Source organism: Labeo rohita, chromosome 15, assembly GCF_022985175.1.
Source record: "Labeo rohita strain BAU-BD-2019 chromosome 15, IGBB_LRoh.1.0, whole genome shotgun sequence".
NCBI classification, from domain to species: Eukaryota; Metazoa; Chordata; class Actinopteri; order Cypriniformes; family Cyprinidae; genus Labeo; species Labeo rohita.
Window position 1 is genome coordinate 28226177 of NC_066883.1, and position 24952 is coordinate 28251128.

General features: G+C 35.6%; 1 protein-coding gene across 1 annotated transcript in view; it reads left to right on the forward strand.

Moving 5' to 3' along the window:
• dchs1a (dachsous cadherin-related 1a) overlaps positions 1–24952 on the forward strand; it is a 130819-nt gene that overhangs the window by 80924 nt on the left and 24943 nt on the right. Inside the window, 4 exon segments of the mRNA XM_051129549.1 lie at positions 20856–21044; positions 22562–22793; positions 23225–23461; positions 23852–24892. Coding sequence (XP_050985506.1) covers positions 20856–21044; positions 22562–22793; positions 23225–23461; positions 23852–24892 — 1699 coding nt within the window.

A 24952-nucleotide genomic window follows, 5' to 3' on the forward strand; every position in this document is an offset into this window, starting at 1 on the left:
CTGGAGTAATGATGCTAAAAATTCAGCTTTGAAATCACAAGAATAAATTACATTTTAAAATATATTCAAATAGAAAACAGTCATATTAAAAAGTAAAAATATTTCAAAATTTTAAAAAGCATTAAAGGGGTCATCGGATGCCCATTTTCCACAAGTTGATATGATTCTTTAGGGTCTTAATGAAAAGTCTCTAATATACTTTGATTAAAAATTCTCAATGGTTTTGTAAAACAACACCCTTTTTACCTTGTCAAAATGAGCTCTGCAAAAATCATCTCATTCTAAGGGGTTGTTCCTTTAAATGCAAATGAGCTCTGCTTGCCCTGCCCCTCTCTTCTCTGTGTGGAGTGACGAACCTGTTTACTTTAGCCGCATTTAGCCATGTTTAGCCGCTAAACTTTCTAACTACCACGTTATAAGGAAAGGCGATCGCAATACAGTTCGTGTTTATTCTTGTCTAACTTACATCCCTGCTTCGGCATCGAAACAAGGAAAGTTACTGGACTGTGACAGCTAATCTGAGGTAAGAGCTCATGTCAATCAACTATCGTGGGAGCGGCCTCTGTCGGTGTGACGGCACACTGACAGGCATCTGAGAACGGCTTGATTTGAAAAAGGGGATATTATTTTTACACATTAATGGATTTTTATCATTGTAGGGTAGATTTGTACATACACTGCCAACACACATGAATGTTCAAACAACATGAAAAAGTGAAGTTTGCATCTGATGACCCCTTTAAAAACCTTACTGTTCAAAAACTTTTGACTGGTAGTGCAAAGCAGGAGATGGAATAACTGGTAGATACTGAGGCACAAAATCTGTCTCTGAGCTTTTGGAGCTCTTCACGAGTGCAAGAAATATCATTGCGTCAACAAAACCAGAAGTTAACACGTAGCAGAGACTGTAAACTCTCTGTCTGCCAATACAGTGAGACTTGGATGACTGAAAAATAAGAGAGAATGCATCAAACCACACAGCTGTTGATAGGCTGGCTCCTGTTTTTGAGATTTATTTATCCAGAGAGTGATTTATTCGTCTCCTCTCAATGCGTATAGCTTATTTTACAATATCATTATGCAATTAACTCAGTATAATGAAAGAAGAGTGTTTGGTGCTTGTATGTAAGTGACAATTGTATAAGTTACATTCTGATCACTCATCATTATAAATGTTTAGACTTAAGTTAAATATTTCACAGTGCAAACAAGTTCATAAATGAGTCAGTTGATGCAGACAGCTTAATTATTTTATATCTGAGAAGCGAGGTTTAGGGGTTTTTTAAACTTTCAAACGTATTTGCAGCTGTGCTCAGTTTGTACATACAAATGTGCATTAGTCACCTCATCTATCATAATGCACAGCACCCAGATTCATGTCACACCTTATAATATGCCAAACATTAATATTTTCCAAGCTGTAAGGAAGCGTGAATCTACAGATTCAGGCGCAGCAGAATCTGTTTTTTTGTTTCGCTTTTTAAAGCAACCTCTCCGTCATTTTTCACAGAGGTCATTATTCCTCTAGCGACTATGTGTAGGCTGCTAAATGAATAGTCTGTTTACTTGCGCGAACAAGTGCCAGCGAAACCGAAGAAATTGATCTAAACACATACTGGCCTGCGCCGTCTCCTTCACCAAACTGTGTGTGTTTTTCTATACTCGACCTTGGCTTGAACCGGAGGAGGAATGACCTCCGCTGGGACCGTCCCACTGCTCTAAAAACAGTCGTCTGAGGGCTGCGTCCCAGAGCGTCGTAGCACGGCTTGGCACACGCCGGTAAGCGGCCCCTGCGGGCCTCACAGAAAGCCGTGTTTATCGGCCAGTGGCACGGGCCCATGTGTGTTTATAGGGACGGCTCCAGAGAGCTGATATTAACTGTGTGACCTAAACAGTTATTTTAAAAATGATAGCGTCCGGCCCGCCACACACAATAGTGGCCCTCTGTATTGAAAGTTGATGGTTGATGGTTCAGATCTTAACTTGTTTACGGGTCGTTCTACACTGTAATCACTCGTGTATTGTTTTTGAGATTAAAAATGTGGGAAAAATGACGGGCAAGCAGGATAAAAGAACCTTGGAATGGGTAATGACAACTTTGCTTAATGAAGGAAAATAAATACCAGGCATTATATCAGGAGTCCTGGAAGACAAGGAGTTATGTAAGTCTTATTTAAAGAATATGGTATTTATTTATTTGTGTGTGTGTGTGTGTGTGTACTTGTTTTTGCTACATTGGACATTTAGTCCCCACAAGGATAGTAAAACCTGAAATTTTTGACATTGTGGGGACCGGCTTGTAGTCCCCATGGGTACAAAAGCTTATAAATCATACAGAATGAGATTTTTTGAGAAAGTAAAAATGCAGAAAGTTTTCCGTAAGGGTTAGGTTTAGGGGTAGGGTTAGGGTAAGGGGATAGAAAATACAGTTTGGACAGTATACAAACCATTGCGCCTATGGAGAGTCCCCACAAAGATAATAAACCAGACTTGTGTGTGTGTGTGTGTGTGTGTGTTTATGCTTATAGTTGATATTATAGGGTTTCTTAGTTATTAGTTACTAAGTTATAATTATTTGAATTTCACTTTTATGTTTATAATTTAGATTTTAATAGTTTCAGTTTTAATTTAAATTTTAGTTTAATGCTTAGTAATGTTATGTGTTTTTGTGTCAATTTTTTTTTCTTTTTTTTTTTCCGATTTAGCCTAATTTAAATTAATTTATTTTTCATCTTTTATTATTTCCAAGTAAATTTGGGTATAGTCTACAATTTAGCACTTTTATGTCTATAATTTAGCTTTTAATATTTTCAGGGTTTTTTTTTTTTTTTTTTGGTTATTGTTTAGTAATTTTATGTGTTTTTGTCATTTTTTTTCTTTTTTTTTTTCTATTTAGCCTAATTTATGTTTATTTATTTTTCATCTTTTATTATTTCCAAGTAAATTTAAGTTCAACTCAAACTAAACTAACTAGGCAACATTTCTCTTTTTTTGTCTAATATTTATATTATATTTTATTTCAGCTATTTTCCAGTTAAGCCAAATATTCTTCATAGTTTTAGGTTTTTTATGGTTGTAGTTGTTATTATAGGGCTTTTTATGGCTATAGTTTTTTGTTACTTATTTGAGTTTTACTTTTAAGTTTATAATTTAGCATTTAATATTTTTAGAGTTTACATTTTAACTTTAATGTTTATGTAATTTTATGTGTTTTTGTCATTTTTATTTTTATTTTTTACATTTCTATTTAGCTTAATTTATCTTACAACTTAAACTAAACTAACTAGGCAACATTTCTCATTTTTGTCTAATATTTTATTTCAATTAAGCAAAATATTCTTCATAGTTTTAGGGGTTTTTAGATGGTTTTGGTTGTTATTACAGGTTTTTATGGTTAATTATTTGAATTTCTTTTTTATGTCTATGATTAAGCTTTCAGTATTTTGAGTTTTTGTTTTAGTTGTAGGTCAATGCTTAGTAATTTTATGTTTTTTGTCATTTTGATTTTTTAATTTTTACATTTCTGTTTAGCTTAATTTATGTTTATTTATTGTTTCATCTTTTATTATCTCCAGCTGATTTTAGTGCTTCAGCTCAAACTAACCTTGGTAACATTTCTTTTTTTTCCTATTATTTATATTTGATTTTATTTCAGCTTTATTTCAGTTAATAGTTCATAGTTTTAGTTAATGATAATAACCCTGATTTATATTCAATATATTATATATATACTGAACATATTGAATATATTATATGTCATCATTTGGATTAAAAACACAACTGTTTAACATTTGGTACTTTATTTAGATTTTCTGCTCACTTTATTTACTGCACGCATTGATTTCTCATGCCATGTTAAAGGGATAGTTCACCCAAAAATAGTTCACCCTCATGTCATTCCAAACCCATAAGACCTTTGTTTATCTTCAGAACACAAATGAAGACATTTTTGATGAAATCCAAGAGCTTTCTGACTCTGAATGCACACACAAATTAAGGAACCACTGATGTCACACGGACTATTTTAATGATGTCCTTACTACCTTTCTTGGCGTTGAACGTTTCAGTTGTGTTGCTGTCTATGCAGGCTCAGAAAGCGTTCCGAAGATGAACGAAGGTCTTACGGGTTTGCAACAACACGAGGGTGAGTAATTAATAACAGAATTGTCATTTTTGGGTGAACTCTCCCTTTAACTCAAAAGAATATATTTCTAACAACATTTTTGTCCGTGTTATCAAAGTCAGTGAGGTCTTCAAAAACACTTGTCTCCATTGTATGAACAACACTGAGAATTTAAAATATCTTCTTTTAGGGTTTCACAGAACAAAGAAACCAAAACCAAATGGGCTTTTAAACAGACATGCGGTGTAAATAGCAGTTTCCATTCCCATACTATGCAGCAAAGATGAACTCATTGTGCCAGTTTGTGATGAGCTTGAGGCAAGCGAGTACTTTTCTCTCCAGCAGAGACTGTGATTAAAGCCTGGCGAAATTAAAGAGCGTGTTTGTGAAGTGGTCTCCAGGTCCCTGTACGGCAGTAAAGCACCTTTCCATTGTCATATGTATCTGGACCATGACGTGCCTGCAGCCATAGCAAGAAAGCAAGCATTTTATTGCGTTCCATTTCAAGAGCTTGTTGTATCAGAGTGTCATGTGCAAACAATAGAAATTATGCAGCGCTCATTCTGGTGACTTGCTCTTCTTGAGATCTTTTGTGGTTGTAGAAAGGTCAAGCAACAGATATTAAAAACTACATTTGTACATTTTCTGTAAAGAATGTGATTTGTGCGTGCCTGTACAAAATTTGCAAGAACAATACGAACATTTTCTGTGAGGTTTTTAGTGTGTTAATTTGGCAGTTTGAGTCTAAACAACATAGTTTAAAATTTGCGGTTATGGGTTTGTTCAAATGTAAGAGCAATAGTGATGCTCGCCTTGGCGATTCCAGGAATTATGTGTTTGATGACAGCTGTAAAGTCAAAACATCAAATCTTTTATGATTGAAATTTAAATTCATACCTTACTTGGCATGTTTATGGGTCCGAATTACTTTTCCTGTAAACTCACAATAGCAGATTTTCAATAAATACGACCCATACCACAGAGGCATGGACTTAACTTTTGTGGGCATTGTTGATTTTGTTTGTTTTCTCATAAATATATGCTTTGAAAGTTGATTTACAAATTGGAAACAACCATGAACAAATTAAAGACATCTGGCCATGACAGCAACCCAGCATTCATGCATCTTTAGGAGAACACAATTATGATTGCAATAACTCAAAAACACACTTAAAAACAGATGCAGTGTACTGTATTTAAATTATATAAGCTGATAATGGAATGGCATAATGAAAACAGATGAGTGGAAGAATGTTTTAAATAAAGTCCATATTTATATACATATTTATATACAAGACAATTCCAACAAATGTTTTTTATTCAAATGATTATACACACACACATATATAAAATGTAAGCTTACTGTATAATACATAAAATTTACAATGTAAATTATTTTTTACTTTATTACTTTTATTTTTATTTAAATTATAATATATATTCACACACATACATCAAATATGTAAGATTATTGTGTGTGTGTGTGTGTAAGTATATTAAATTATAAATATTTACAAAATATATTTACTATATAATATTTATTGTAATATACTATATTGTAAATATTTATGTAATATAAAACAATTTTTAAAGATATTTTTGTTTATATATATATATATATATATATATATATATTTAAAATGTAAAAATTAATATACATATAATAATTATTATATATGATATAAATATTTACAATATATTATATTACAATATATTACAATAAATATTACATAGTAAATATATATTTACCATATAATATTTATACTATATTTAAATATTTTATATATATATATATATATATTTATACTATTTGAAAATATATTTAATAATTGAAAATGTAAAATATATTTGTGTGTGTATATATATATATATATATATATATATATATATATATATATATATATATATATATATAATACACACACACATACAATAAACTTACATATTTAATATATGTGTGCACATATATATAAACATATATATGAACATAAACAATATATCAACATTTTTACATTTTTTTACGTTTTGTTTTATTATTATATATTTTTTTATATAAATAAGGTAAACTATAGCTGTTTTGAAATTGTCTTGCCAAAATCTACGCCAAAATTGTTTGGGGTTTTTTTGGGTCTGTTTGTAAAAAAAATGTAAAACTTTCAAATTGTTCAGAGTTTCAGGAAAAGAGGGAAAGAGGAATTGTAAAAAAAAAACAAAAAAAAGTACCTCCCTTTCCATTAGATGCAAATTCAGTATCTCCAGGCTTAGAATATGCAAATTATTACGCTGTCAATACCCATAGATCACTTTGGAACGACAGTTGAAACTGGACAACCTGATCTGGCTCCCTCTGCTGTGCTGTACATCATTAATACCAGGCCAGATTGAGCTCAGGAGAACGTCTATTAGCATTTGCCCTTAAGGACATATATGAGTGATGTGGCCAGTGACTCCTACTGACCAGCATCTAAAATGACATTTAACTGACAGCAATATATCTAGTAGTTAAATGATGTGTACGTAACGTCAAGTCCACTTACATTCCATGTATTTTCACATCGGCCACAGACAATTTTACCACAATCATACTTTAAAGCACAGACCGTACTACATTTGACCCGTATAAATGCTGTGTGCTCTCTGACTTTTTTCAAGGAAGCCATGCGAAGGCCATAATCCATCGGAAAAACCCTGCTGTTCTTTGCAACTGGCCTCTCAACAACCCATCCGACGCGGGTGCCAGGCAGCAGGGCTGTGGGTGGAATTTGCTACCGTGTGCGTGTTGTGTTTGTGCACGCAGGCCTGCGAGGCAGTTATTGACCAGCAGAGCGGTGCCATAAGCCACATCAGTACCGCTAGATCCCATAGCGAGCATGGTTCGCATTATTCCATCTTTGCTGACATCCCTTCAGCATCCCACTAAACTCTCAATTCATCTGGGTTCATTCAAGTTTCTGAAAAGCGGAGTTGGTTTACAGCTTCAAAGGCACCAGTATGCCTGAAATAAATAAGGTATTTGGCCTGTTTTTCCAAATGATTGTGGAAATAAATAAATAAATATTTTTACAATTATTTTCATTTTAATTTTAATTTTAATTATTTTTTATTATTTATTATATTTTATTTTAGATATTTATTATAACATCACAGTGGGTTGTTGTTCAGAATAATCTTCATTTCATATGATTTAGCCATTTCCTTTTCTGTCTTTTTAACCCAAACATTGAATTTCATGCTTGTGTGAAAGCGTAAAAGAGCCGTGTCTCTTATGTAGCATTTCAAAAATAAACGGTGAGGCCATTGAATCGACAGTGATTGGGACTCTAGCACAGAGCTTCTTCTGAGACGTAAGCCATGATGGGATCAGTGCAAAGGGTCACCCGGAGTACATTTCCAGAGGTGCTTTTGGCATGTTTATTGTTCCTGTTAAAATGACCACTGGAAATGCTCGGTCTTTCAATTCTCACGGGGAAGATTTGTCAGCGGTGGCACGAGTCTTAGTTTTGATAGGTTGGCTTCCTGCTCGCTCTGAGCTTCAGTAGACCTTAGAGAGGTCACTAGTGAACACAGCCAGCTCTTAAAAACATCTTATACAAGTGGATAACCTGCCTGTAAAATAGTTTAATCAGAAGCTGTAGTAAAGGTCTGTCTGATATAAAGTTTGTGTACAAATATTTCTTTCTAAAGCTACATTTTGTGATGCCTGAAACACAGTTTCTCAGCCAAAATTGATGTGCATTTAAAGAAATAGTTCACCGAAAACGAAAAAATTCTGTCATTAATTATTCACCCTCATGTCATTCCAAACCAATAAGACTTTCAGTTATCTTTAAAACACAAATTAAGGTATTTTTGATCAAATCTGAGAGCTTTCTGACCCTGCAGCTGACACGTTTAAGGCCAAAAAAGATAGTAAAGAGATTTTTTAAATAGTAAAGAGACTTTTTTTTTAATCAGTGCATTATGTAATTAAATAGATTAAAAATTGAAAGCTCTAAAATAAATTAATTTTGTGGGTTTTTTTTTAAACATTAAAATGACAATTACATATTAAAATATAGATATTATAAGAGTGATTAAAAATATATATTGTAATTAAATATATTAAATTATTTATAGGAGTAATTATTATATTAAAAAATTTTACACTTTTTAAAAAAAAATAGAATAAAAGAAAATAAGCATAGCACGTGATTCATATGGACTACTGTGAATTTTTGTGTTTTTTGTGTCTGTTTTGGAGCTTAATGGACATGGTCATTATGAACTGTTATTGTATAGAAAGAGCTAAAAGAATATTTTTGTGTCTCATGGTAAAAAAAAACAACAACAGTCTTCAGGCTTGGAAAATCTTGAGGGAGAATAGTTATTGACAGAATTTTCATTTTTGGGTAAACTACCCCTTTAATTTGACATTATTTATTTTTTAATCAGGACATTGTGTAATTAAATAGATATAAAAAAATTAAATTTACTTTGTGCTTTTAAAAATTATATATATATATATATAAATTGTAAAAACATCTATTCTAATATATATGTATAATTTATTAGAATGATTATTATATAACAAATTATTTCAAAATTTATTTTTTCAAAAATAGAATAAAATAAAATAGGCATATAGCATGATTTATATGCATTACTATTACGATTTTTTTTTTTTAGACCCTAATGGACATGGTCATTATGAATTGTCATTGTATAGAAAGAGCTAACAGAATTTTTGTGTGTCTCATGGAAAAAAAAACAACAGCCTCCAGGCTTGGAACATCATAAGGGAGTACAATTACTGACACAATTTTCATTTTTGAGTCCAATTTGATCTTATGACTAAACTCAGACATTGTCAGCACATCAGTGTTTATTCAAATGCATTTTTAAACATTTATTCAAAAGTCACATTCACTGAAAGCATATCAAATTATTATTACCCCGAGTCCATTTTGAGCCCATAACTCCTCTTGCAGCCATTAACCCCTCTGTCTCTGCTTCTCCTCTCCGAGATCCCCAATCTATCACTTTTCTCCGTACATGGCTTGATGCCTTAATCACCTCCAGCTGCGGAGGCCAGATGAAAGACAAACACTCACAGTTATGGAGACATGAGAGAAAACGGGGAAACCGTACTCTATAGTCCCTCCGCACCGGTCCTCCTGGTGTCATTAGTCCTCTTTATGCTGAATTGGCCCTTGTGTGATCTTCTGCCAAAAATCTGCACCTTACCCCAGTCGAAAGTACCTGCTGCTACCCCTCCCCGTCACCGTCAAGGCCAGAGATGAAAAGCCCAAAGCTGTGTTATTTTAGAAACCAACACCTTTCAAAAGTCTTCCAACCTCAATATTTACATCCAAAACTCAGCCCTTTACACCATACCTGACATAAATTGCGGTCGACTACCAGAATACAAGTCTGCATCTGATAAAAACGCGAAACATGACCGGTCCGTGTCAGCTGCTTCTTTCGACCCGACTCTTTCTGGACATTTCCTGACGACAGCATCCTGGCGGGCGGCTCGTACCGAGCCCAGCTTCCTAGCATGAAGAAATAATTAGGGTGCTCAGTGATCTTGACATGTATATGATGTTTTACAGGCATCCCATTATACTGCAGATCCCTTTTAATGGACATCTGGAGAGTGCCGCGTACTTCACAGATCTGGAGGAGCGCTCCGATGATGTCATGCCGATCCATTACTCAAAGGAAGGAAATACGTACAAGTGATGTTTGCTAATACGAAGCCGCCATATTGCGCCCATTGACAGCTTGTTCTGAGGAGTAACGTTGCAGTAGATGCAGGTCACGGTGACCTTTGGGGTTACTGCCAGCCACTTGAAAGCGTGTCGTAAAAAAATATAGTACGGAGAGAATGCATCTGGTATTTTTCATAACACGTGTCTGTGTTATGTTATTTGCTGTTTTGGTCCAAATGGACATCCTTTGGTGATTTTTGAGCAATGCTTGGCAATGAGTGAATGCAGCGAGTCTGTTATGTTTTATCAAGCTGTAAGCTATTTTGACAGCGGGGTAGCGTATTGGAAGATGTGACTGAGAAAAACAGAGATAAACAGAAGTATTTAAAGGGATAGTTCACCCAAAAATGAAAATTCTGTCTTTACTTACTCACCCTCGTGTCGTTCCAACCCCATAAGACCTTTGTTCATCTTCAGAACACAAATGAAGACATTTTTGATGAAATCTGAGAGCTTTCAAACCCTGCATAGACAGCAACACAACTACCACGTTCAAGGCCCGGAAAGGTAGTAAGGACATTGATAAAATAGTCCATGTGACAACAGTGGTTCAATCGTAATGTTATAAAGCTACAGTACGAGAATAATTTCGCCTTCTCTTCCTTATCAGACTTCGACGGTCGTTCACGAGAGTACTGCGGCGCATGCATGTGGTGCTGTTTTTGCAGGAGCCGACGTTGTCATGTTACTAATTCGCTTCATAATTGGCTACTATTAAACATGCTGTCACACCCTTAAGGCATGTGCAATACTATAAAAAGAAGTATGTCATTGCGTTTTGTCTGGGTGTTCTAAACAACAAATCATTTAGTAGCTATGTTTATATAAAAGAGCCACTGTGGCTTCCTAACTTCCTATTTTGCACCAATCTGGGTAATTTTGGGATGAAAATGTTGCAATATTCATGAATTGTTTTCGTGATACTCAGATTTATCACGTTAGGTACTGGTTTCACAGACAGGGTTTAAACTAAGCCAGGATTAGGCAATTAGGACATTTAAGCAATATTAATTTTTAATGGGGGACCCCCCATTGAAACATGATTGGGCTAGTTTTGGGTAGCAGTTGGGTGGGTTTTGTTGTGAAAACCTGGCAACCCTGAGCATGCACCTTTACATAAAACAATAATATAGTGTAGAGGTCTACCGATATTGGATTTTACAGATACCGATAACTAGGTTGGACCACACTGGCCGATACCAATTATTTGACCGATAGTTTTTTAAATGGATACTGAACGGAAAATAAATAGTGGAAAAAAAGTAGCCTACTGAACCGTACTTTGTAAATGAATAAAAAAATTTAATATTAATTATATATTAATCAATAGTTAGTTCATTGCTCATTAATGTTAACAAAATCAACTAAAATGTTTGAAATATATCTATTCATAATAGTGGGTTCACAGCGAATTATCAGAACTATTTCAGCAAGTTTACCTGAAAACCTAAAGCTGCACTAGGTTTCTATCACGTATTAGCACAAAAAACAATTGAAATTGAATGTGAACTCAATTGAAAATGTACACATAACGTATCTGTCGTACTTGTTGCTTGTTGGTCTAAATAAAGAAGGTGCGGACTTATCTTTCATGGACAAGCATTTAGTGAATCCCACATTGAACTCGCCAGGATTACAGAAGCTGTCCTCTGTAAAGTGACGAGCACATAACAAAAGGTTAAAATGAATTTTAACCACTGATTCTCCACATCGTCATCTTTCAGTAATTAAAACGAAACAAACTGCTTTCACAGTACAGAACACAGCGTCTTCTCGACATGATGTAAACACACTACATCATGTCAATATAATGCACTATTTTGATTAACAGCTTTGCAGACTGTTTACATTAAAGGATAGCTCCGTTACAAACTGCAAAAGATATTTCTCGAAAACCCTATGACCTGCTCTTTAAACAGGCGAGATGTGTTACATGTCAAATGCTTCAGCTCTTTGGCTGTAATGAGCCGGAGGGATGTGCGGGTTTCACTCGGCCGCCGGTCAAAAGGGCCAAAAAGTAGTAGGAGGTATCCCGTTTCCCACTCTTTCCCACTCTCTGAAGTGATGCCAAGAAGAAAAAGAAAGAGAGCGATCGCTCAATAAACAGCTGTAGTAATTCATAGCATGTCCTTCAGTATATATCAATCCATGTCTTTCTGTCCCCTTTCAGCACTGTCTGTCAGTCACACATCCATCTCTATTTTTACTCAATGCCTGCTATTTGTATTTGTCCATCAGTCATTGTTCGTACGTGTCCTCCTGTGGGTTTGGGAATCGTCCATCAGTGTGCTGTTTTTGTCTGTCTGAAGTCATATGATGTGAATGATGGCTTCAATAAAATGCTGTATTGAAATTATTGGGAGCATGTTTATGGTGTGCTTGGCTTTGTCTGTAAGTATCCTTCTGAGAAAAGAATGTGCTGTTTTCTGTTTGATCTCTTATCTCCCCCGCTATGGAATGAAATGAGATATAGCACCAGATTGAAAATATGAAAGCCATATTGTGGCTTAAACCGAGAGACTTTTTGATATTAACTCTAGATTTCAGACAGGAGCTGCACCCTGTATTTAAACATGACTTTTAAACTAGAGGCCTCGGTTGGTTAGTTTACCCCAAATTCAAATCTTTGTCATTATTTAATCATTTCAATCTTATATTTAGACATTTCTATAACTTTCTTTTTTCCATGAAACCAAAAAAGAAATATTTTGCATCAGCTCTTGTATTTTGACATTTAAAAGCTTGTGTTTTATTTTGAAAATTGTCTGTTGTTTCATTTTCCTAGCTGTTTGTCATTGAACGATTAAAAAACAATTTGTTGAGTCAACTTAAAATAATTTGTAACCTGGCTGCCTTAAAATTTTAAGTTCAGTCAACTCTGAAAAGGTTTATTCAACTTGAAATGTTAAATTATACTGAGTGACAACTTAGACATTTGAGTTAAATCAACTTAAAATTTTAAGGCAGCTGGGTTACTTACCCATCTGTTAAGTTTAGCAAACACAAATATTACTTAGTACTTAGTTGTTACTTAGTACAACTTAACATTTCAAGTTGACTAAACTTATTTTAGTTGACTGAACTTAAAATCTTAAGGCAGCAGGGTAACAAATTATTTTAAGCTGACTCAACAAATTGTGTTTTTTTATTTTTTACAGTGTGGTCATACATTTATTCCTCTTTATTCGGTGGCATAAAAGTGTAGATTAGCCTAGGTTGAATCCAAAAAACAAGCCAGCTCAGACAGGAGTTGTACCCTGTATTTAAACATGACTTTTAAACTAGAGGATTTGGTTGGTTAGTTAACCCCCAAATTTAAATCTTGTCGTCATGTAATCATTTCGATGTTATATTTAGAAATTTCTATAACTTTCTTTCTTCCATGAAACCAAAAAAGAAATATTTTGCATCTGCTCTTTTATTTTGACATTTAAATGCTTGTCTTTTATTTTGAAAGTAGTCTTCTTCTCATTCGGTTACATAAAAATGTAGATTAGCCTAAGTTGAATTAAAAGAATATGACTGATTACCCCTTGGCTAACTGCTAGTTAGTCATACTGGTTTTTAAGACACTGTCTTAACATAGAGGCTAAGTTTATGCAACTGGCCCTGAAGTTTAGAGTTGAAGTATTTAACTAAACGTTTTTTTCATTACAAGAAAGATTGTAAAATTTTGTGTTTGAACATTAACCAATGACTCAAATTTATTGGTGAGTCATTTTCTTTAATGGTTCACTGAAAATATTCATCCAAACAATCTGAATCACCAGATTTCAGATAGGAGTTGTACCCTGTATTTAAACATGACTTTTTAACTAGAGGATTTGGTTGGTTAGTTAACCCCCAAATTTAAATCTTGTCATCATTGAAGCATTTCCATGTTATATTTAGAAATTTCTATAACTTTCTTTCTTCCATGAAACCAAAAAAAAAGTCTTCTCTTTTATTTTCACGTTTAAAAGCTTGTCTTTATTTTGAAAATTGTTTCTTGTTTCCTATTCCTAGTTGTTTCCAGCTGTTTGTCATTGAAAGATCAGGGGCTGGTTGCAAAAAAAGGTTTAGACTAGGCTTAAAAGTTAGTCCTTTAATTTTAAATCCAGTTGAATCCAAATAATAAGACTCATTACCTCTTGACTAACTGCTAGTTAGTCTTACTAGTTTTTTGAGTTGAAGTATTTAACTAAACATTTATTTCATTACAGGAAAGATTGTAAAATTCCGTGTTTGAACATTAACCAATGACTCCAAATTATTGGTGAGTCATTTTCTTTAATGGTTCACTGAGTGAGTCAGACTTCCCAGAGAGAGATAACATTTTGAAATTGTAAGTTTGGTTATTTATTTGGTTGTGTTGATCCATGTGATGTTTGTGATGTACTTTAAAGAGACAGGTCACCCAAACATGAAAATTCCATCATCATTTACTCACCCTTGTGTCGTTCCAAAACTGTATGAGTTTCATTCTTATGTCGAACACAAACGAAGATATTTTGAGGAATGCTGGTAATCAAACAGTTGATGGTCCCCGTTGACTTTCATAGTATTTCTTTGCCTATGAAAGTCAATGGGTACCAACAACTGTTTGGTTCTTCAAAATATCTTCTTTTGTAAAATACCTTGATCTTGAACACAAAAGAAGATATTTTGAAGAATGCTGGTAATCAAACAGTCGATGGTCCCCATTGACTTCCATAGTATTTCTTTCCCAACTATGGAGGTCAATGGGAACAAACAATTGTTTGGTTCTTCAAAATAGATTTTTTTTTTTTTTTTTTTGTGTTCAACACAAGAAAGAAACGTATACACATTTGGAACAACATAAGGGTGAGTGAATGATGACAAAATGATGAGAATTTAATCTGTTTTAAAGTCATAGCGTGTCATAGCATTTAATTACCTATATTGTCAAGCCTTTTTTGTCTGCTAGCATGGTTACTTTTTCCTATTTTCATTATAGTTGTTAACTACTTTTACAGTGCTTTTTTAAAATGCGTTTTGGTTCTTTTTTGTGGTTTGACAGTTACAGACCCCCTCCCCTTTCATTGTACAGCAAATAGCTGCTTTGAAATGGAGCTATTTTTATTTCTGAGTGAACTATTTCTTTAACTTTTGTTAGGTTCTGTATTGTGCTTAAGCCTTTTATAGTTTCCCAACTAAACCACAATTCCCAAATGTGGAACTCGCTGCAAGTTTGTGCAACATTAAAATAAAAGCAACCATTTTTTCGGTCAGAACTCATTGTATTTGCAGAGAAGGCAAGATGTTTGAAACTGAGCTCTTTTACGTGAGATCACGCTGTTTCAGTTGGATCACTCTGTGGGTTTCTTGTTATTTAAGCAAAGTCACCACTGTACTCTCCCCATGTCATGTTTGTGTAGGAGACATCGCTCCAGATGACCCCAGTGCCAAGTTACACCAACTCCGTGTCTTGTACCGCTGTTATTTGTCTGTTTTTGGCTGATGTAATCTTTGGTTTTTGTTTATTGATATCTTCACTGAGAAGATCAGTAGTACAGAACGGGCTTTGCAAAAGCGTATTTGTTAGCAAGTTCACAAACTGTTCTGTCGGCTGCAATGTTTGGTTTGGCTACGAAAGCTTCCTGATCAGATGGTTTGGTCTTGAACGCTCTAAGATGGTTTGTTTGACTAGGAACTTGGTGCAGAATTAAATGACGCAGTTCTGCATGCTAAATGAACTAAACTTAGCAAATCTACGTATCTTGTACCATTGTTCTTGGACTTCATTTGCATGGAAATCATCCCACACAACAGTTTCACAGTTTACAGAACCATGCAATATTGTGATCATATGACCAACCTACAGGTGACCTTGAGTCAGTGGTTTGTCAAAGACATTTCACAGACGTGCAAGTAAAAGTTCGGCATTTTAATTCCAAGGTGGTCAATTAGCAAATCCAAAAACCTTCGTTGTCACAGCCGTTCCTCTTGGGAAAGCATCAGTGAGCTATACATTAGCCACTAAATGAGCTGTGTAGCCTTGAGAAAACCCAATGCAGTGAAACCAGATCCATTACATTAGCGAAAACGAACGAGAACTGGACAAGCTTATTCTTTCTCCTTATTAATCTTATATTCGCTTACTTGAATGTTTCTTTTTCTCCCCGAAAAAAGGAGTCAAGAGGAATGGTGGGTGAACCACAGAACTCTAAAAGTTAGCATTGGATTCCTTTGGCTCGTTCCTCAGTAACAGTTCACCCAGCCAAAGTCTCGCTTGGCTCGTTCAGGGCGGTTCGCATCTTCGCTCGCACAAGGAGAGAGAGACAAGGAAACCGTCCAGCATCGTCACTCTTGCCTCACATTCACACCCTGAAAAGAAATCATGTATGGCAATTAAACCACACTTGACTGAAAGACTAAACTTTGTTTGTTTGAGCATCCCAAGACAGTAACGTTGGCTCAACCAGTGGTTGGAGTTTGGGGGCGGGACTATTTGTTTGTCCAGCCAATGTAAGAAAATGTGTTCAAATGGTGGTGCAGAAATTACACATTTGAACTTTTTTAGACAACTGTGATTGAGTGTATGTAACTTTTGAGAAGAGCTGAGACACGTATTAGGTCAAATTGAGTTTTTGAGGTCATCTAGCTTGCATTGTGTGCTGTTGGCGTGTCTGAGTCGACGTGTCTCTGTGAGTTACGGTGAGGAAAAGCACAGAGGATTTAGCGGAGATTTCGAGAAAGCAGCAGAAGCACACTTTGACCCACTTATGTTTCAGTCAAGATTGAGAATCCACTAAACTTCTTATGAACTGTTATTGTACTGGCAAAGGCAACCCACTTCTTAAACAGTACATCCCCAAATCCCTCGACTCTGGTGTGTGTGTGAACATGTATATGCGTATTTTTGTGTTTGTATGCACTTTAGGTGCCCCTGAGGACCCGAAAGACAATCATTCAATCAGTCATCATGATTACTGGCATCTCACCACATATTCAAACACACTCTAAAAATTATGAGCTTGGGTTTCTCCCTATTTTTTTGGAAGCCACTTCATTTAAATCCTTTTTTGGTGTGAGATGGAAAAAGAAACTCAATCCTGCTTCTGGTTTCAGTCTTCTACCTTTGAAGCTTTTACGTGCTTAATACCAATTGTTTCCCATCGTCTTATTAAATGTAGCATACGCAAGGCTCTACAGTGCAACCATTACTACTGAAACTACTGAAAAAATATTTAGGAGCACCATGTGCGAGTGACCCGATCAACATATTTGTGCTTGCTCTAAGGGAGCTTCGAAGGTTTCTACATGTTTTTGCAGCGTTGAGTAATGTATCGTAAACATATCTCACAAATCCTTTTATAAACAAAGTGTAGAGAGAGTGTAAATAAGAGATTCGTTGTGCAGTGTACACAGTTTCGTTGGTTATAATGGAACTTTGTGAGACTGCGATGAACTAAGATGAGTGACAGGTTTTAATGATCTTTAACTCATCTTTAATGAGTTTGTAAATGAGAGATTGATTTAATACAACAGTTAAATAAACAAGTTAATATTAAGTGACATTGACACTGTTCTTAGTCATCAGAATAGTCTGAAACAAGTCACAACTGAGCCGCTGCGCATCTCCATTCAAACACAGCAGTGTTTTGTTTATGAATGAATGTGCATTAAACGAATCAAGTGAATCAATGATTCAATTTCCCATTCATAAAAACAGTCACTTGCTTTATTCCTGAATGAATCAGCCGTTCGAACGAATCAAATGAATGAATTATTCAGTAATTAAATCAGTGACTTGCCACCACTTACTGGCAGATTTTGTTTCATTTTTAAGTATCTTTTCAGTTATTTAAATCATTTATTATTTCTGTATTCAAAATTTTATATTAAAAACATTAATCTCAGCATAAATTTATGAATTTGATTGCACTCATTAAACATATGAAAATACACCTGCAAGCCACTTTTGTGTTCTTCTATGCCACCTCTGTAGTAGAAATTAATTTTGTTAATACTGACTTCATTTGATTGGTAACTTATTCTTATTTTACTTGTTCTTATTCTGTTGTTTTAATTAGAAATTGTAAAAAGCTTAAAAAATATAATTAGAAAAAACTGACATACTTTTAAAGTTAGCAAAATTGCATTACAAAGGTAAAAACAAAATTCTCCTGTAGTCAAATATCACCTTGTACATTTTGATTATTGATTAGAAGGTGCTCCTAAATTTTGAAAGTGCTCCTTAAAAGAAAAGTCAGCAGATGGATTGTTGAGTACAATAATAGATACATGATTTCTTATTGTGCCCAACATAGCCACTACGAACAGCGCTGCGACCGAGAGGAAATATTTATCTTACAGTGCTGCTTTAGAGCTCTTTAGTTGGACCCACAAGTCCTCCAGACGTTTCCCAGCTTTCTCAGCCCAAGCCAGGCTTTTATGGAAAATGGTTTTGTCCATGAAGCAGATCCTCGGTCAAACCGCCCTTCCATGGTTTGTTGCCTCAAGCCCTTGCCGTTCAGGCCTCAGGCGTCCAACTTCTGTCAAGCCAGCATAAAGGGAATAAAGATAGGTAGTGTGGTGTTTATGAATATCGTGCCCCCCCTTGCTCGGGTTGTAAAAAATGAGGGTTTGCATCTGGGGCTTGGATGGTTAAAAGGTGGAACATCTCTCCGCTGTGGGCTGAGACTTCTTGTCTTCATGATGATTATTTTTCCTACACTTGCTCCACGGCCTCTGCCAAAACCCGATCTCAGACTCGGATACCCTCATCTCAATGTCATTAGGTTCTGTTTGCACAGTTTCAGCCGTCATCCACTCCAGACGGCTCATGGCCGAGGTGTAATGTTGTTTGAGAGTTGGTAAATGTCAGCCGAAGCGGGTTTTTTTCTATCTGAATAGAGTCATTTCATTTTTCGTATTTGCATGGAATGACATTTTATTTGTTCCCAGATAGTCATCGCCTCTGTGCAAGTCTCTTTCTTTCTCTCTCTCTCGTTCCATTTGTTTATCTGTCTGATGTTCTCTCCTGAGCTGCACGCTGTGGCTGTGAAAGTCTTTATGTCTGCTAGCTGCCAGTAGCTTCCCTCCTCTTGGCTTGATTGATCAAACCCAAGTGTAGCAGAAGTTTACCGCAGTATATGTACCTGCCGCAGAGCACCAGAGCAACGTTTGATTGCCAAGGGCTGTGAACCAAGTTAGATAAATGTGTTCAGTGGAGTCGCAGGTTTATTTGTGACAGGAAAGTGCTGAGTGTTGTTGGAATATAAAATGAGGAATATAAAATTTAAATTCAAGCTAGAGCTGGAGGGTATGTTGAATATTCAACATTCACTAATAGCTAAATATATTTGAGCTATTTTTACTTTTTTATATAATTTTATAGATTTTCTTTACTTTATTCAGCATTGTATTACAGTGCATATATTATTTAGACATGTTTCCTGAAGATCACATAATTTTTAGTTTCACAGTCTCTCCTTGCTTTGTGAAAGTAACAGCATTTAGATATGTTTTAATATCTTGTCTCATTTCAATTTCAGAAGTGAATTTCATTTGTGTTTCAGTTTCATTTGTGCTGATCAGTTCAAGCTGTTTTAAATGAACCCTAAATTCAATTATTCTTTTGTATTTGCACCTAAATATTTCAAATAAAAATATATGTTGGTAAATATTGATTTATTTCAAAGTATTATCATGTTGGTCAATTTAAATGAAGGTTCTTTAATATTCATATAACAATATTTCACAACATTAATAAAAATGTATTGTTATTTTACTTAACTTTGTTACTTTTTATATTATTTTCAAAGTATTATCATATTGGTTCATTGAAATAAGTTATTTATTATAATTTTTATTATTATTATGAATATATTATTTTTTTAAATTATATTGATAATATGTTTTAACAATATTGTGAACATGCCTTAATTTTTTATGTTTGTGTTGTTTTTGTTTTTGTTATTTTACTTTTTATTTTTATTTTTATTTTCAAAGTATTATCATATTGGTCAATTTAAATAAAAGCTATATATATATATATATATATATATATACACACACACACACACACACACACACACATATTAATACTGTTATTAATAAACAGTATTAATAAACATGCCTTATGTTACTTTACTTTTTTAATATTATTTTCAAAGTATCATCATATTATTATATATTCATATTATCATATTGGTTAATTTAGATAAAAGTTATTTATTATAATTTTTATAGTTTTTATTATATTTATTATTGTTTTTATTATAATTTTATTTATTATGTTGCTAATATTTGTAACAATATTTTACATTTGTTGTGTTTCTATTTTACTTCACTTTTTATTTTATATTCATATTATCATATTGGTCAATTTGAATTAAAGTTATTTAATATAATTTATATATAAATATAAAATTTAAATATAAATATTATATAAATATTTTAATTTTAAAATATAATTTATTATATTATATTTTATATATTTAATATAATTAATATAATTTTTTTTTAATTATAATTTGTGTGTGTGTACAATATATATATATATATGTATGTATGTATGTATGTATGTGTGTATATATATATATATATATAGTAAATTTGCCTTACTTTTTATATTTATTTAACTGTTTTCAAATTTGTATTCACTTGGCAACAGTTTGTTAAAAATGATCGTTTATATCAAACCTTTGAAAAATATCACAATTTTAAGTTATTTCAAGGCAAATGTATAAATATTGATATTGTAAATCATAAAAAAGGCTGAAAATATTGATATTTCTTTTTTTTTCACTCAACCTACCCACAAAATTCATCTACTGCTGGTTGGATACCAATTCTTACATAATTCTTCCTATTCTCTGTACAGACAAACACTGATTAACATAAATAAAGGTCAGCACCTTTGATTCAGTACCATTGAACCTTGGTCTTAAACTCTAAAAGTGTCTGGCTTCTGTTCTTAAGCTTTTTGGGACATTTGGCTAAACATTAATCTAATCTCTTCTCTTCTCTTCCAGGTTACAGCTACTGATGCGGATGGTGGCTCTTTTGGCTCCATCTCCTACTCTCTGGGCTCTGGTCCAGGCAGCGTGACCCCATCTCAGTTCACCGTTGGCAAGCACAATGGACAGATCTGTACAACCACCAGTCTGGATCGTGACCAGGGTCCGGCCAACTACGACTTCACGGTCACAGCTGTGGATGGGGTGAGTGTCCAGTGATTCTCTGCAACCACATCCCTCACCAATACAATTGTGACATCAACTGTGATTGACATCAATCTGGATTGTTTTCAAAAATGAAGCAACTAATGTCTATTTAGGAAGCCAGTAAGGAAAAAAATTGCCTGCGTAGTAACTCGTCAGTAGCGGTTTAGCATCCTATGCCTAAGTACTACTTTAAAGCACCAGGCGTCAAATAAAGGAAATTTCAGGAGACACATTTAAGCAATCAGGGGCAGCTGGGCTCTAAAGAGCATCAGCTTGTAATATTTAATAAGTTGAGGCTTTTCCTGACATGCCATTTGCTCCATATGGGATGCCAGGCAGGCAAGATGTTTAACAGCAAGAGCCGTATCCCACATGTACTCTGTGCCCTTGGCAGATTGCAGTTCTCTACAGGGAATATAATCAATTTATTTCCTCCCCAGAAGTAGCCTTTGAAATGTTTCAATGTTTATCGGAAGTTTTAACCAAAATATTTTGTCTAGTACTGTTTGTCTGGACAATTGTGTATGTTTTTTGTGTATTCATGGGATAGTACTCAGCCTCAAGCCATCCTAGGTGCATATGACTTTCTTCTTTCAGACAAATACAATCTGAGTTATATTAATACAGTAAATGTCCTGGCTCCTCCAAGCTTTATAATGGCAGTGAATGGGTGTTGAGATTTTGAAGTCCAATAAAATGCATCCATCCATCATAAAAAGTACTCCACACAGCTCTGGAGGGTTATTAAAGTCATCCTGAAGTAAATCGAATCGTTTCTGTCAGAAAAATATCCAAATTTAAAACTTTATAAGCCATAATCTCTAGCTTTCGCTAGTTGTTGTACACGCGTTCACAAGAAAATACTCTGGTGAGAAAGAAGGAGAGCAAAACGAAACACGTCACGAATTAGAAGTACAAAACGAGGTTTTTCAAAGAAAAATGTTGGAGGATTTCGATAAAAGCCAAGAGATTGGTTTTCCTTTGCTGGAAACAAAACATGGTTCTCGCAAGGCTAGCATATTCTCACCGAAGCTCACGCAACACCAACGTCCTACTTCATCTGCTGGAACGCCACTCTTGTGGATGGTTAGCTGATATTAGAGATTATGGTTTATAATATTATTTATTATTTATTTATATATGATATTTTTCTCACACAATCGCTTAGATTCGCTTCAGGAGGTCTTTATTAACCCTCCGGAGCAGTATGGAGTACTTTTTATGATGAATGGATGCACTTTATTGGACTTCAAAATCTCAACACCCATTCACTGCCATTATAAAGCTTGGAAGAGCCAGACCATTTTTTAATATAACTCCCAACAATATTTGTCTGAAAGTCATATACACCTGGGTGAGGGTGAGTACTTCATAGGGTAATTTTCATTTTTGGGTAAACTATCCCTTATTATGGAGTCAGTCTTCATTTTACTGTATAGTCAGATCAGTTCAGATCTTTATTAAACGTTAAGCAAGTTTAAACAGATTTAATCAAGGCTGTGTTTTTTTTGCAGGGTGGACTGAGTTCAATAGCATATGTGCGCGTGGACCTGATAGACATAAATGACAATCGCCCAGCCTTCTACCCTCTGAGTTATTCAGTGAGCCTGAGTACACAGAGCACCCCAGGAACCTCCGTCTTGAAGGTGACTGCTCACGACCCAGATGCAGGAGAGAACGGCAGAGTGACGTACCGTACTGTACCTGGAGGGAGCTCACCTTTCTTCACCCTCAACAAAGATACTGGTGAGACTATTAAAAGTACACATTAGTTTTCACATTACGTACACAAGGGTTAGTTCACCCAAAAATAAAAATTCTGTCATTAATTATTCATTCCAAACCCATAAGACCTTCATTCATCCTCAGAACATAAATTACGTTATTTCTAGGCCTTGAACGTTTTAGTTGCATTGCTGTCTATGTATGCAGGGTCAGAAAGCTCTCAGATTTGATCTAAAATATGTTAATTTGTATTCCAAAGATGAACGAAGGTCTTACAGGTTTGGAACGGGTAATTAATGACAGAATTTTTATTTTTAAAGTACAAATTTTATCCCAAATTTGAATGATGTGTGGGTGTGTGTCTAGGATGAAGAGTTATTGTGCTTTTCTTGATGTATTCTGATACCTTTAAACCTAATGAAAATATTTCTTTTGGGTGTGTGTTTTCTCAGGAGTGATTTCGCTGTCGCGCGCTCTACATGGAAAGGCAAACTCAGTCATTACGATGGTGGTCTCAGCCCAAGATGGTGGGGGTCTTACTGCTCCAGTCAATGCCAGGGTCAACATCAGCATAGTGGCAGGACTGGTCGCCCCCCCTGTGTTTGAGCAAGCTCAGTACTTCTTCGTGGTCTCTGAGGATGCCCTGCGTGGAACACAAGTTGGCATTGTGCGGGCCAGCACTAAAAACGGTGGGTGAGCTAATCTCAAAGGTTTTTCATTGCCCCCCTTTGGTCACAAATCCCTATTCAACACGTTAAAACACACAAAGCTGACTTTGGTGTGTACCCACATTTATCAGTCATGTTGGACTGTGTTCAAGTGCGCTGAAAGACGCCTTCTGGGTTTTTTCTCCATGGTGCACCACTTGTACAAATAGGCACGGAACCACTATACACACCTCATTTACAATCGACATTAATCATTGATTCTGTTTCACCACTTCGTTTTTTTAACAATTTTCTTTGGATATTTGACGCAGTAAATTCTGGTCTCATGTGTTGAAAAAGAACTCTTCATCTTTGTTTTCGTCCTGCATTGTGAACTAATGGGTCTCTGGCTATTTGCCTATTTCTTCTTAGGTGTCTCGAAGGATATCTCCTACACTATTAGTTCTGGTGACCCAACGGGATACTTCACCATTGATTCGGAGACTGGGGCTTTGAGAACGAGCTTGCCTCTGGATCACGAGGCCCAGCCTAGCTTGAATCTGGAAGTGCAGGCGCACTGCGGTAACCCTCCGGCCTTCGGCCAGACTAGAGTACGAATTACAGTGACCGACATCAACGACAATGCACCAGTCTTCTTGCCCTCATCCTCCGAATCACTGATTCTACCCGAAGACACCCGGATGGGTACAGTGGTGTACAAGGTCCAAGCAGAAGACCATGATTCTGGACCTAATGGTCTTCTGAGTTTTGACCTGTTCACCGGCAGTGCCCAGAGAACCTTCAGCATTGATCGCAACAGTGGACAAGTTCGCCTGATTGGCAGTTTGTCGTACGAGACCATGCCTCGCTATGACCTTCAGGTGATTGCCAAAGACAGCGGAGCACCTCAGTTAAGTTCTACCTTCACCCTGGTCATCCACGTGCAAGCCGAGAACGGCCAAGGCCCTGTATTCGATAGTCTCACGTACCGAGTAGAGCTGAAGGAAAGCACACCACTCAACACACGCTTCCTGCAGGTACGAGCTGTAAACCGAGATGGCGGCATCACCACTGGACCATCTTCTCTGTCTCCCACCCCACTAGCCTACCACCTGCACCCAGACGGCGACGCTGCAGGCTTTGGCATCGTGCCTGACAGCGGCTGGCTGTTCGTGAAAAGTGCACTGGACAGAGAAGCCAAGGAGATGTACCTGCTCACTGTACTGGCCACGTCAGGCAACGGACAGCTGAAGAAGACAGGTAGCGCCACAGTGCGTGTGTCAGTGATGGATGAAAACGACAACACCCCTCGTTTTACCCAAGAGAGAGCATTCCTGGCAGTGCGAGAGAACCTGCCGGCAGGCACCGGCTTTGGCCGGGTGTCTGCCAGCGATCGGGATGCTGGTCTCAACGGTCGGCTGAGCTACCGCCTGCTCCATCTGGATCGCCACTTCCAGATCAATTCCCACACAGGTGAGCTACAAATATGGCAGACAGTCAAACAGACCTAAAAGACTTGGAATTACAAGGTCA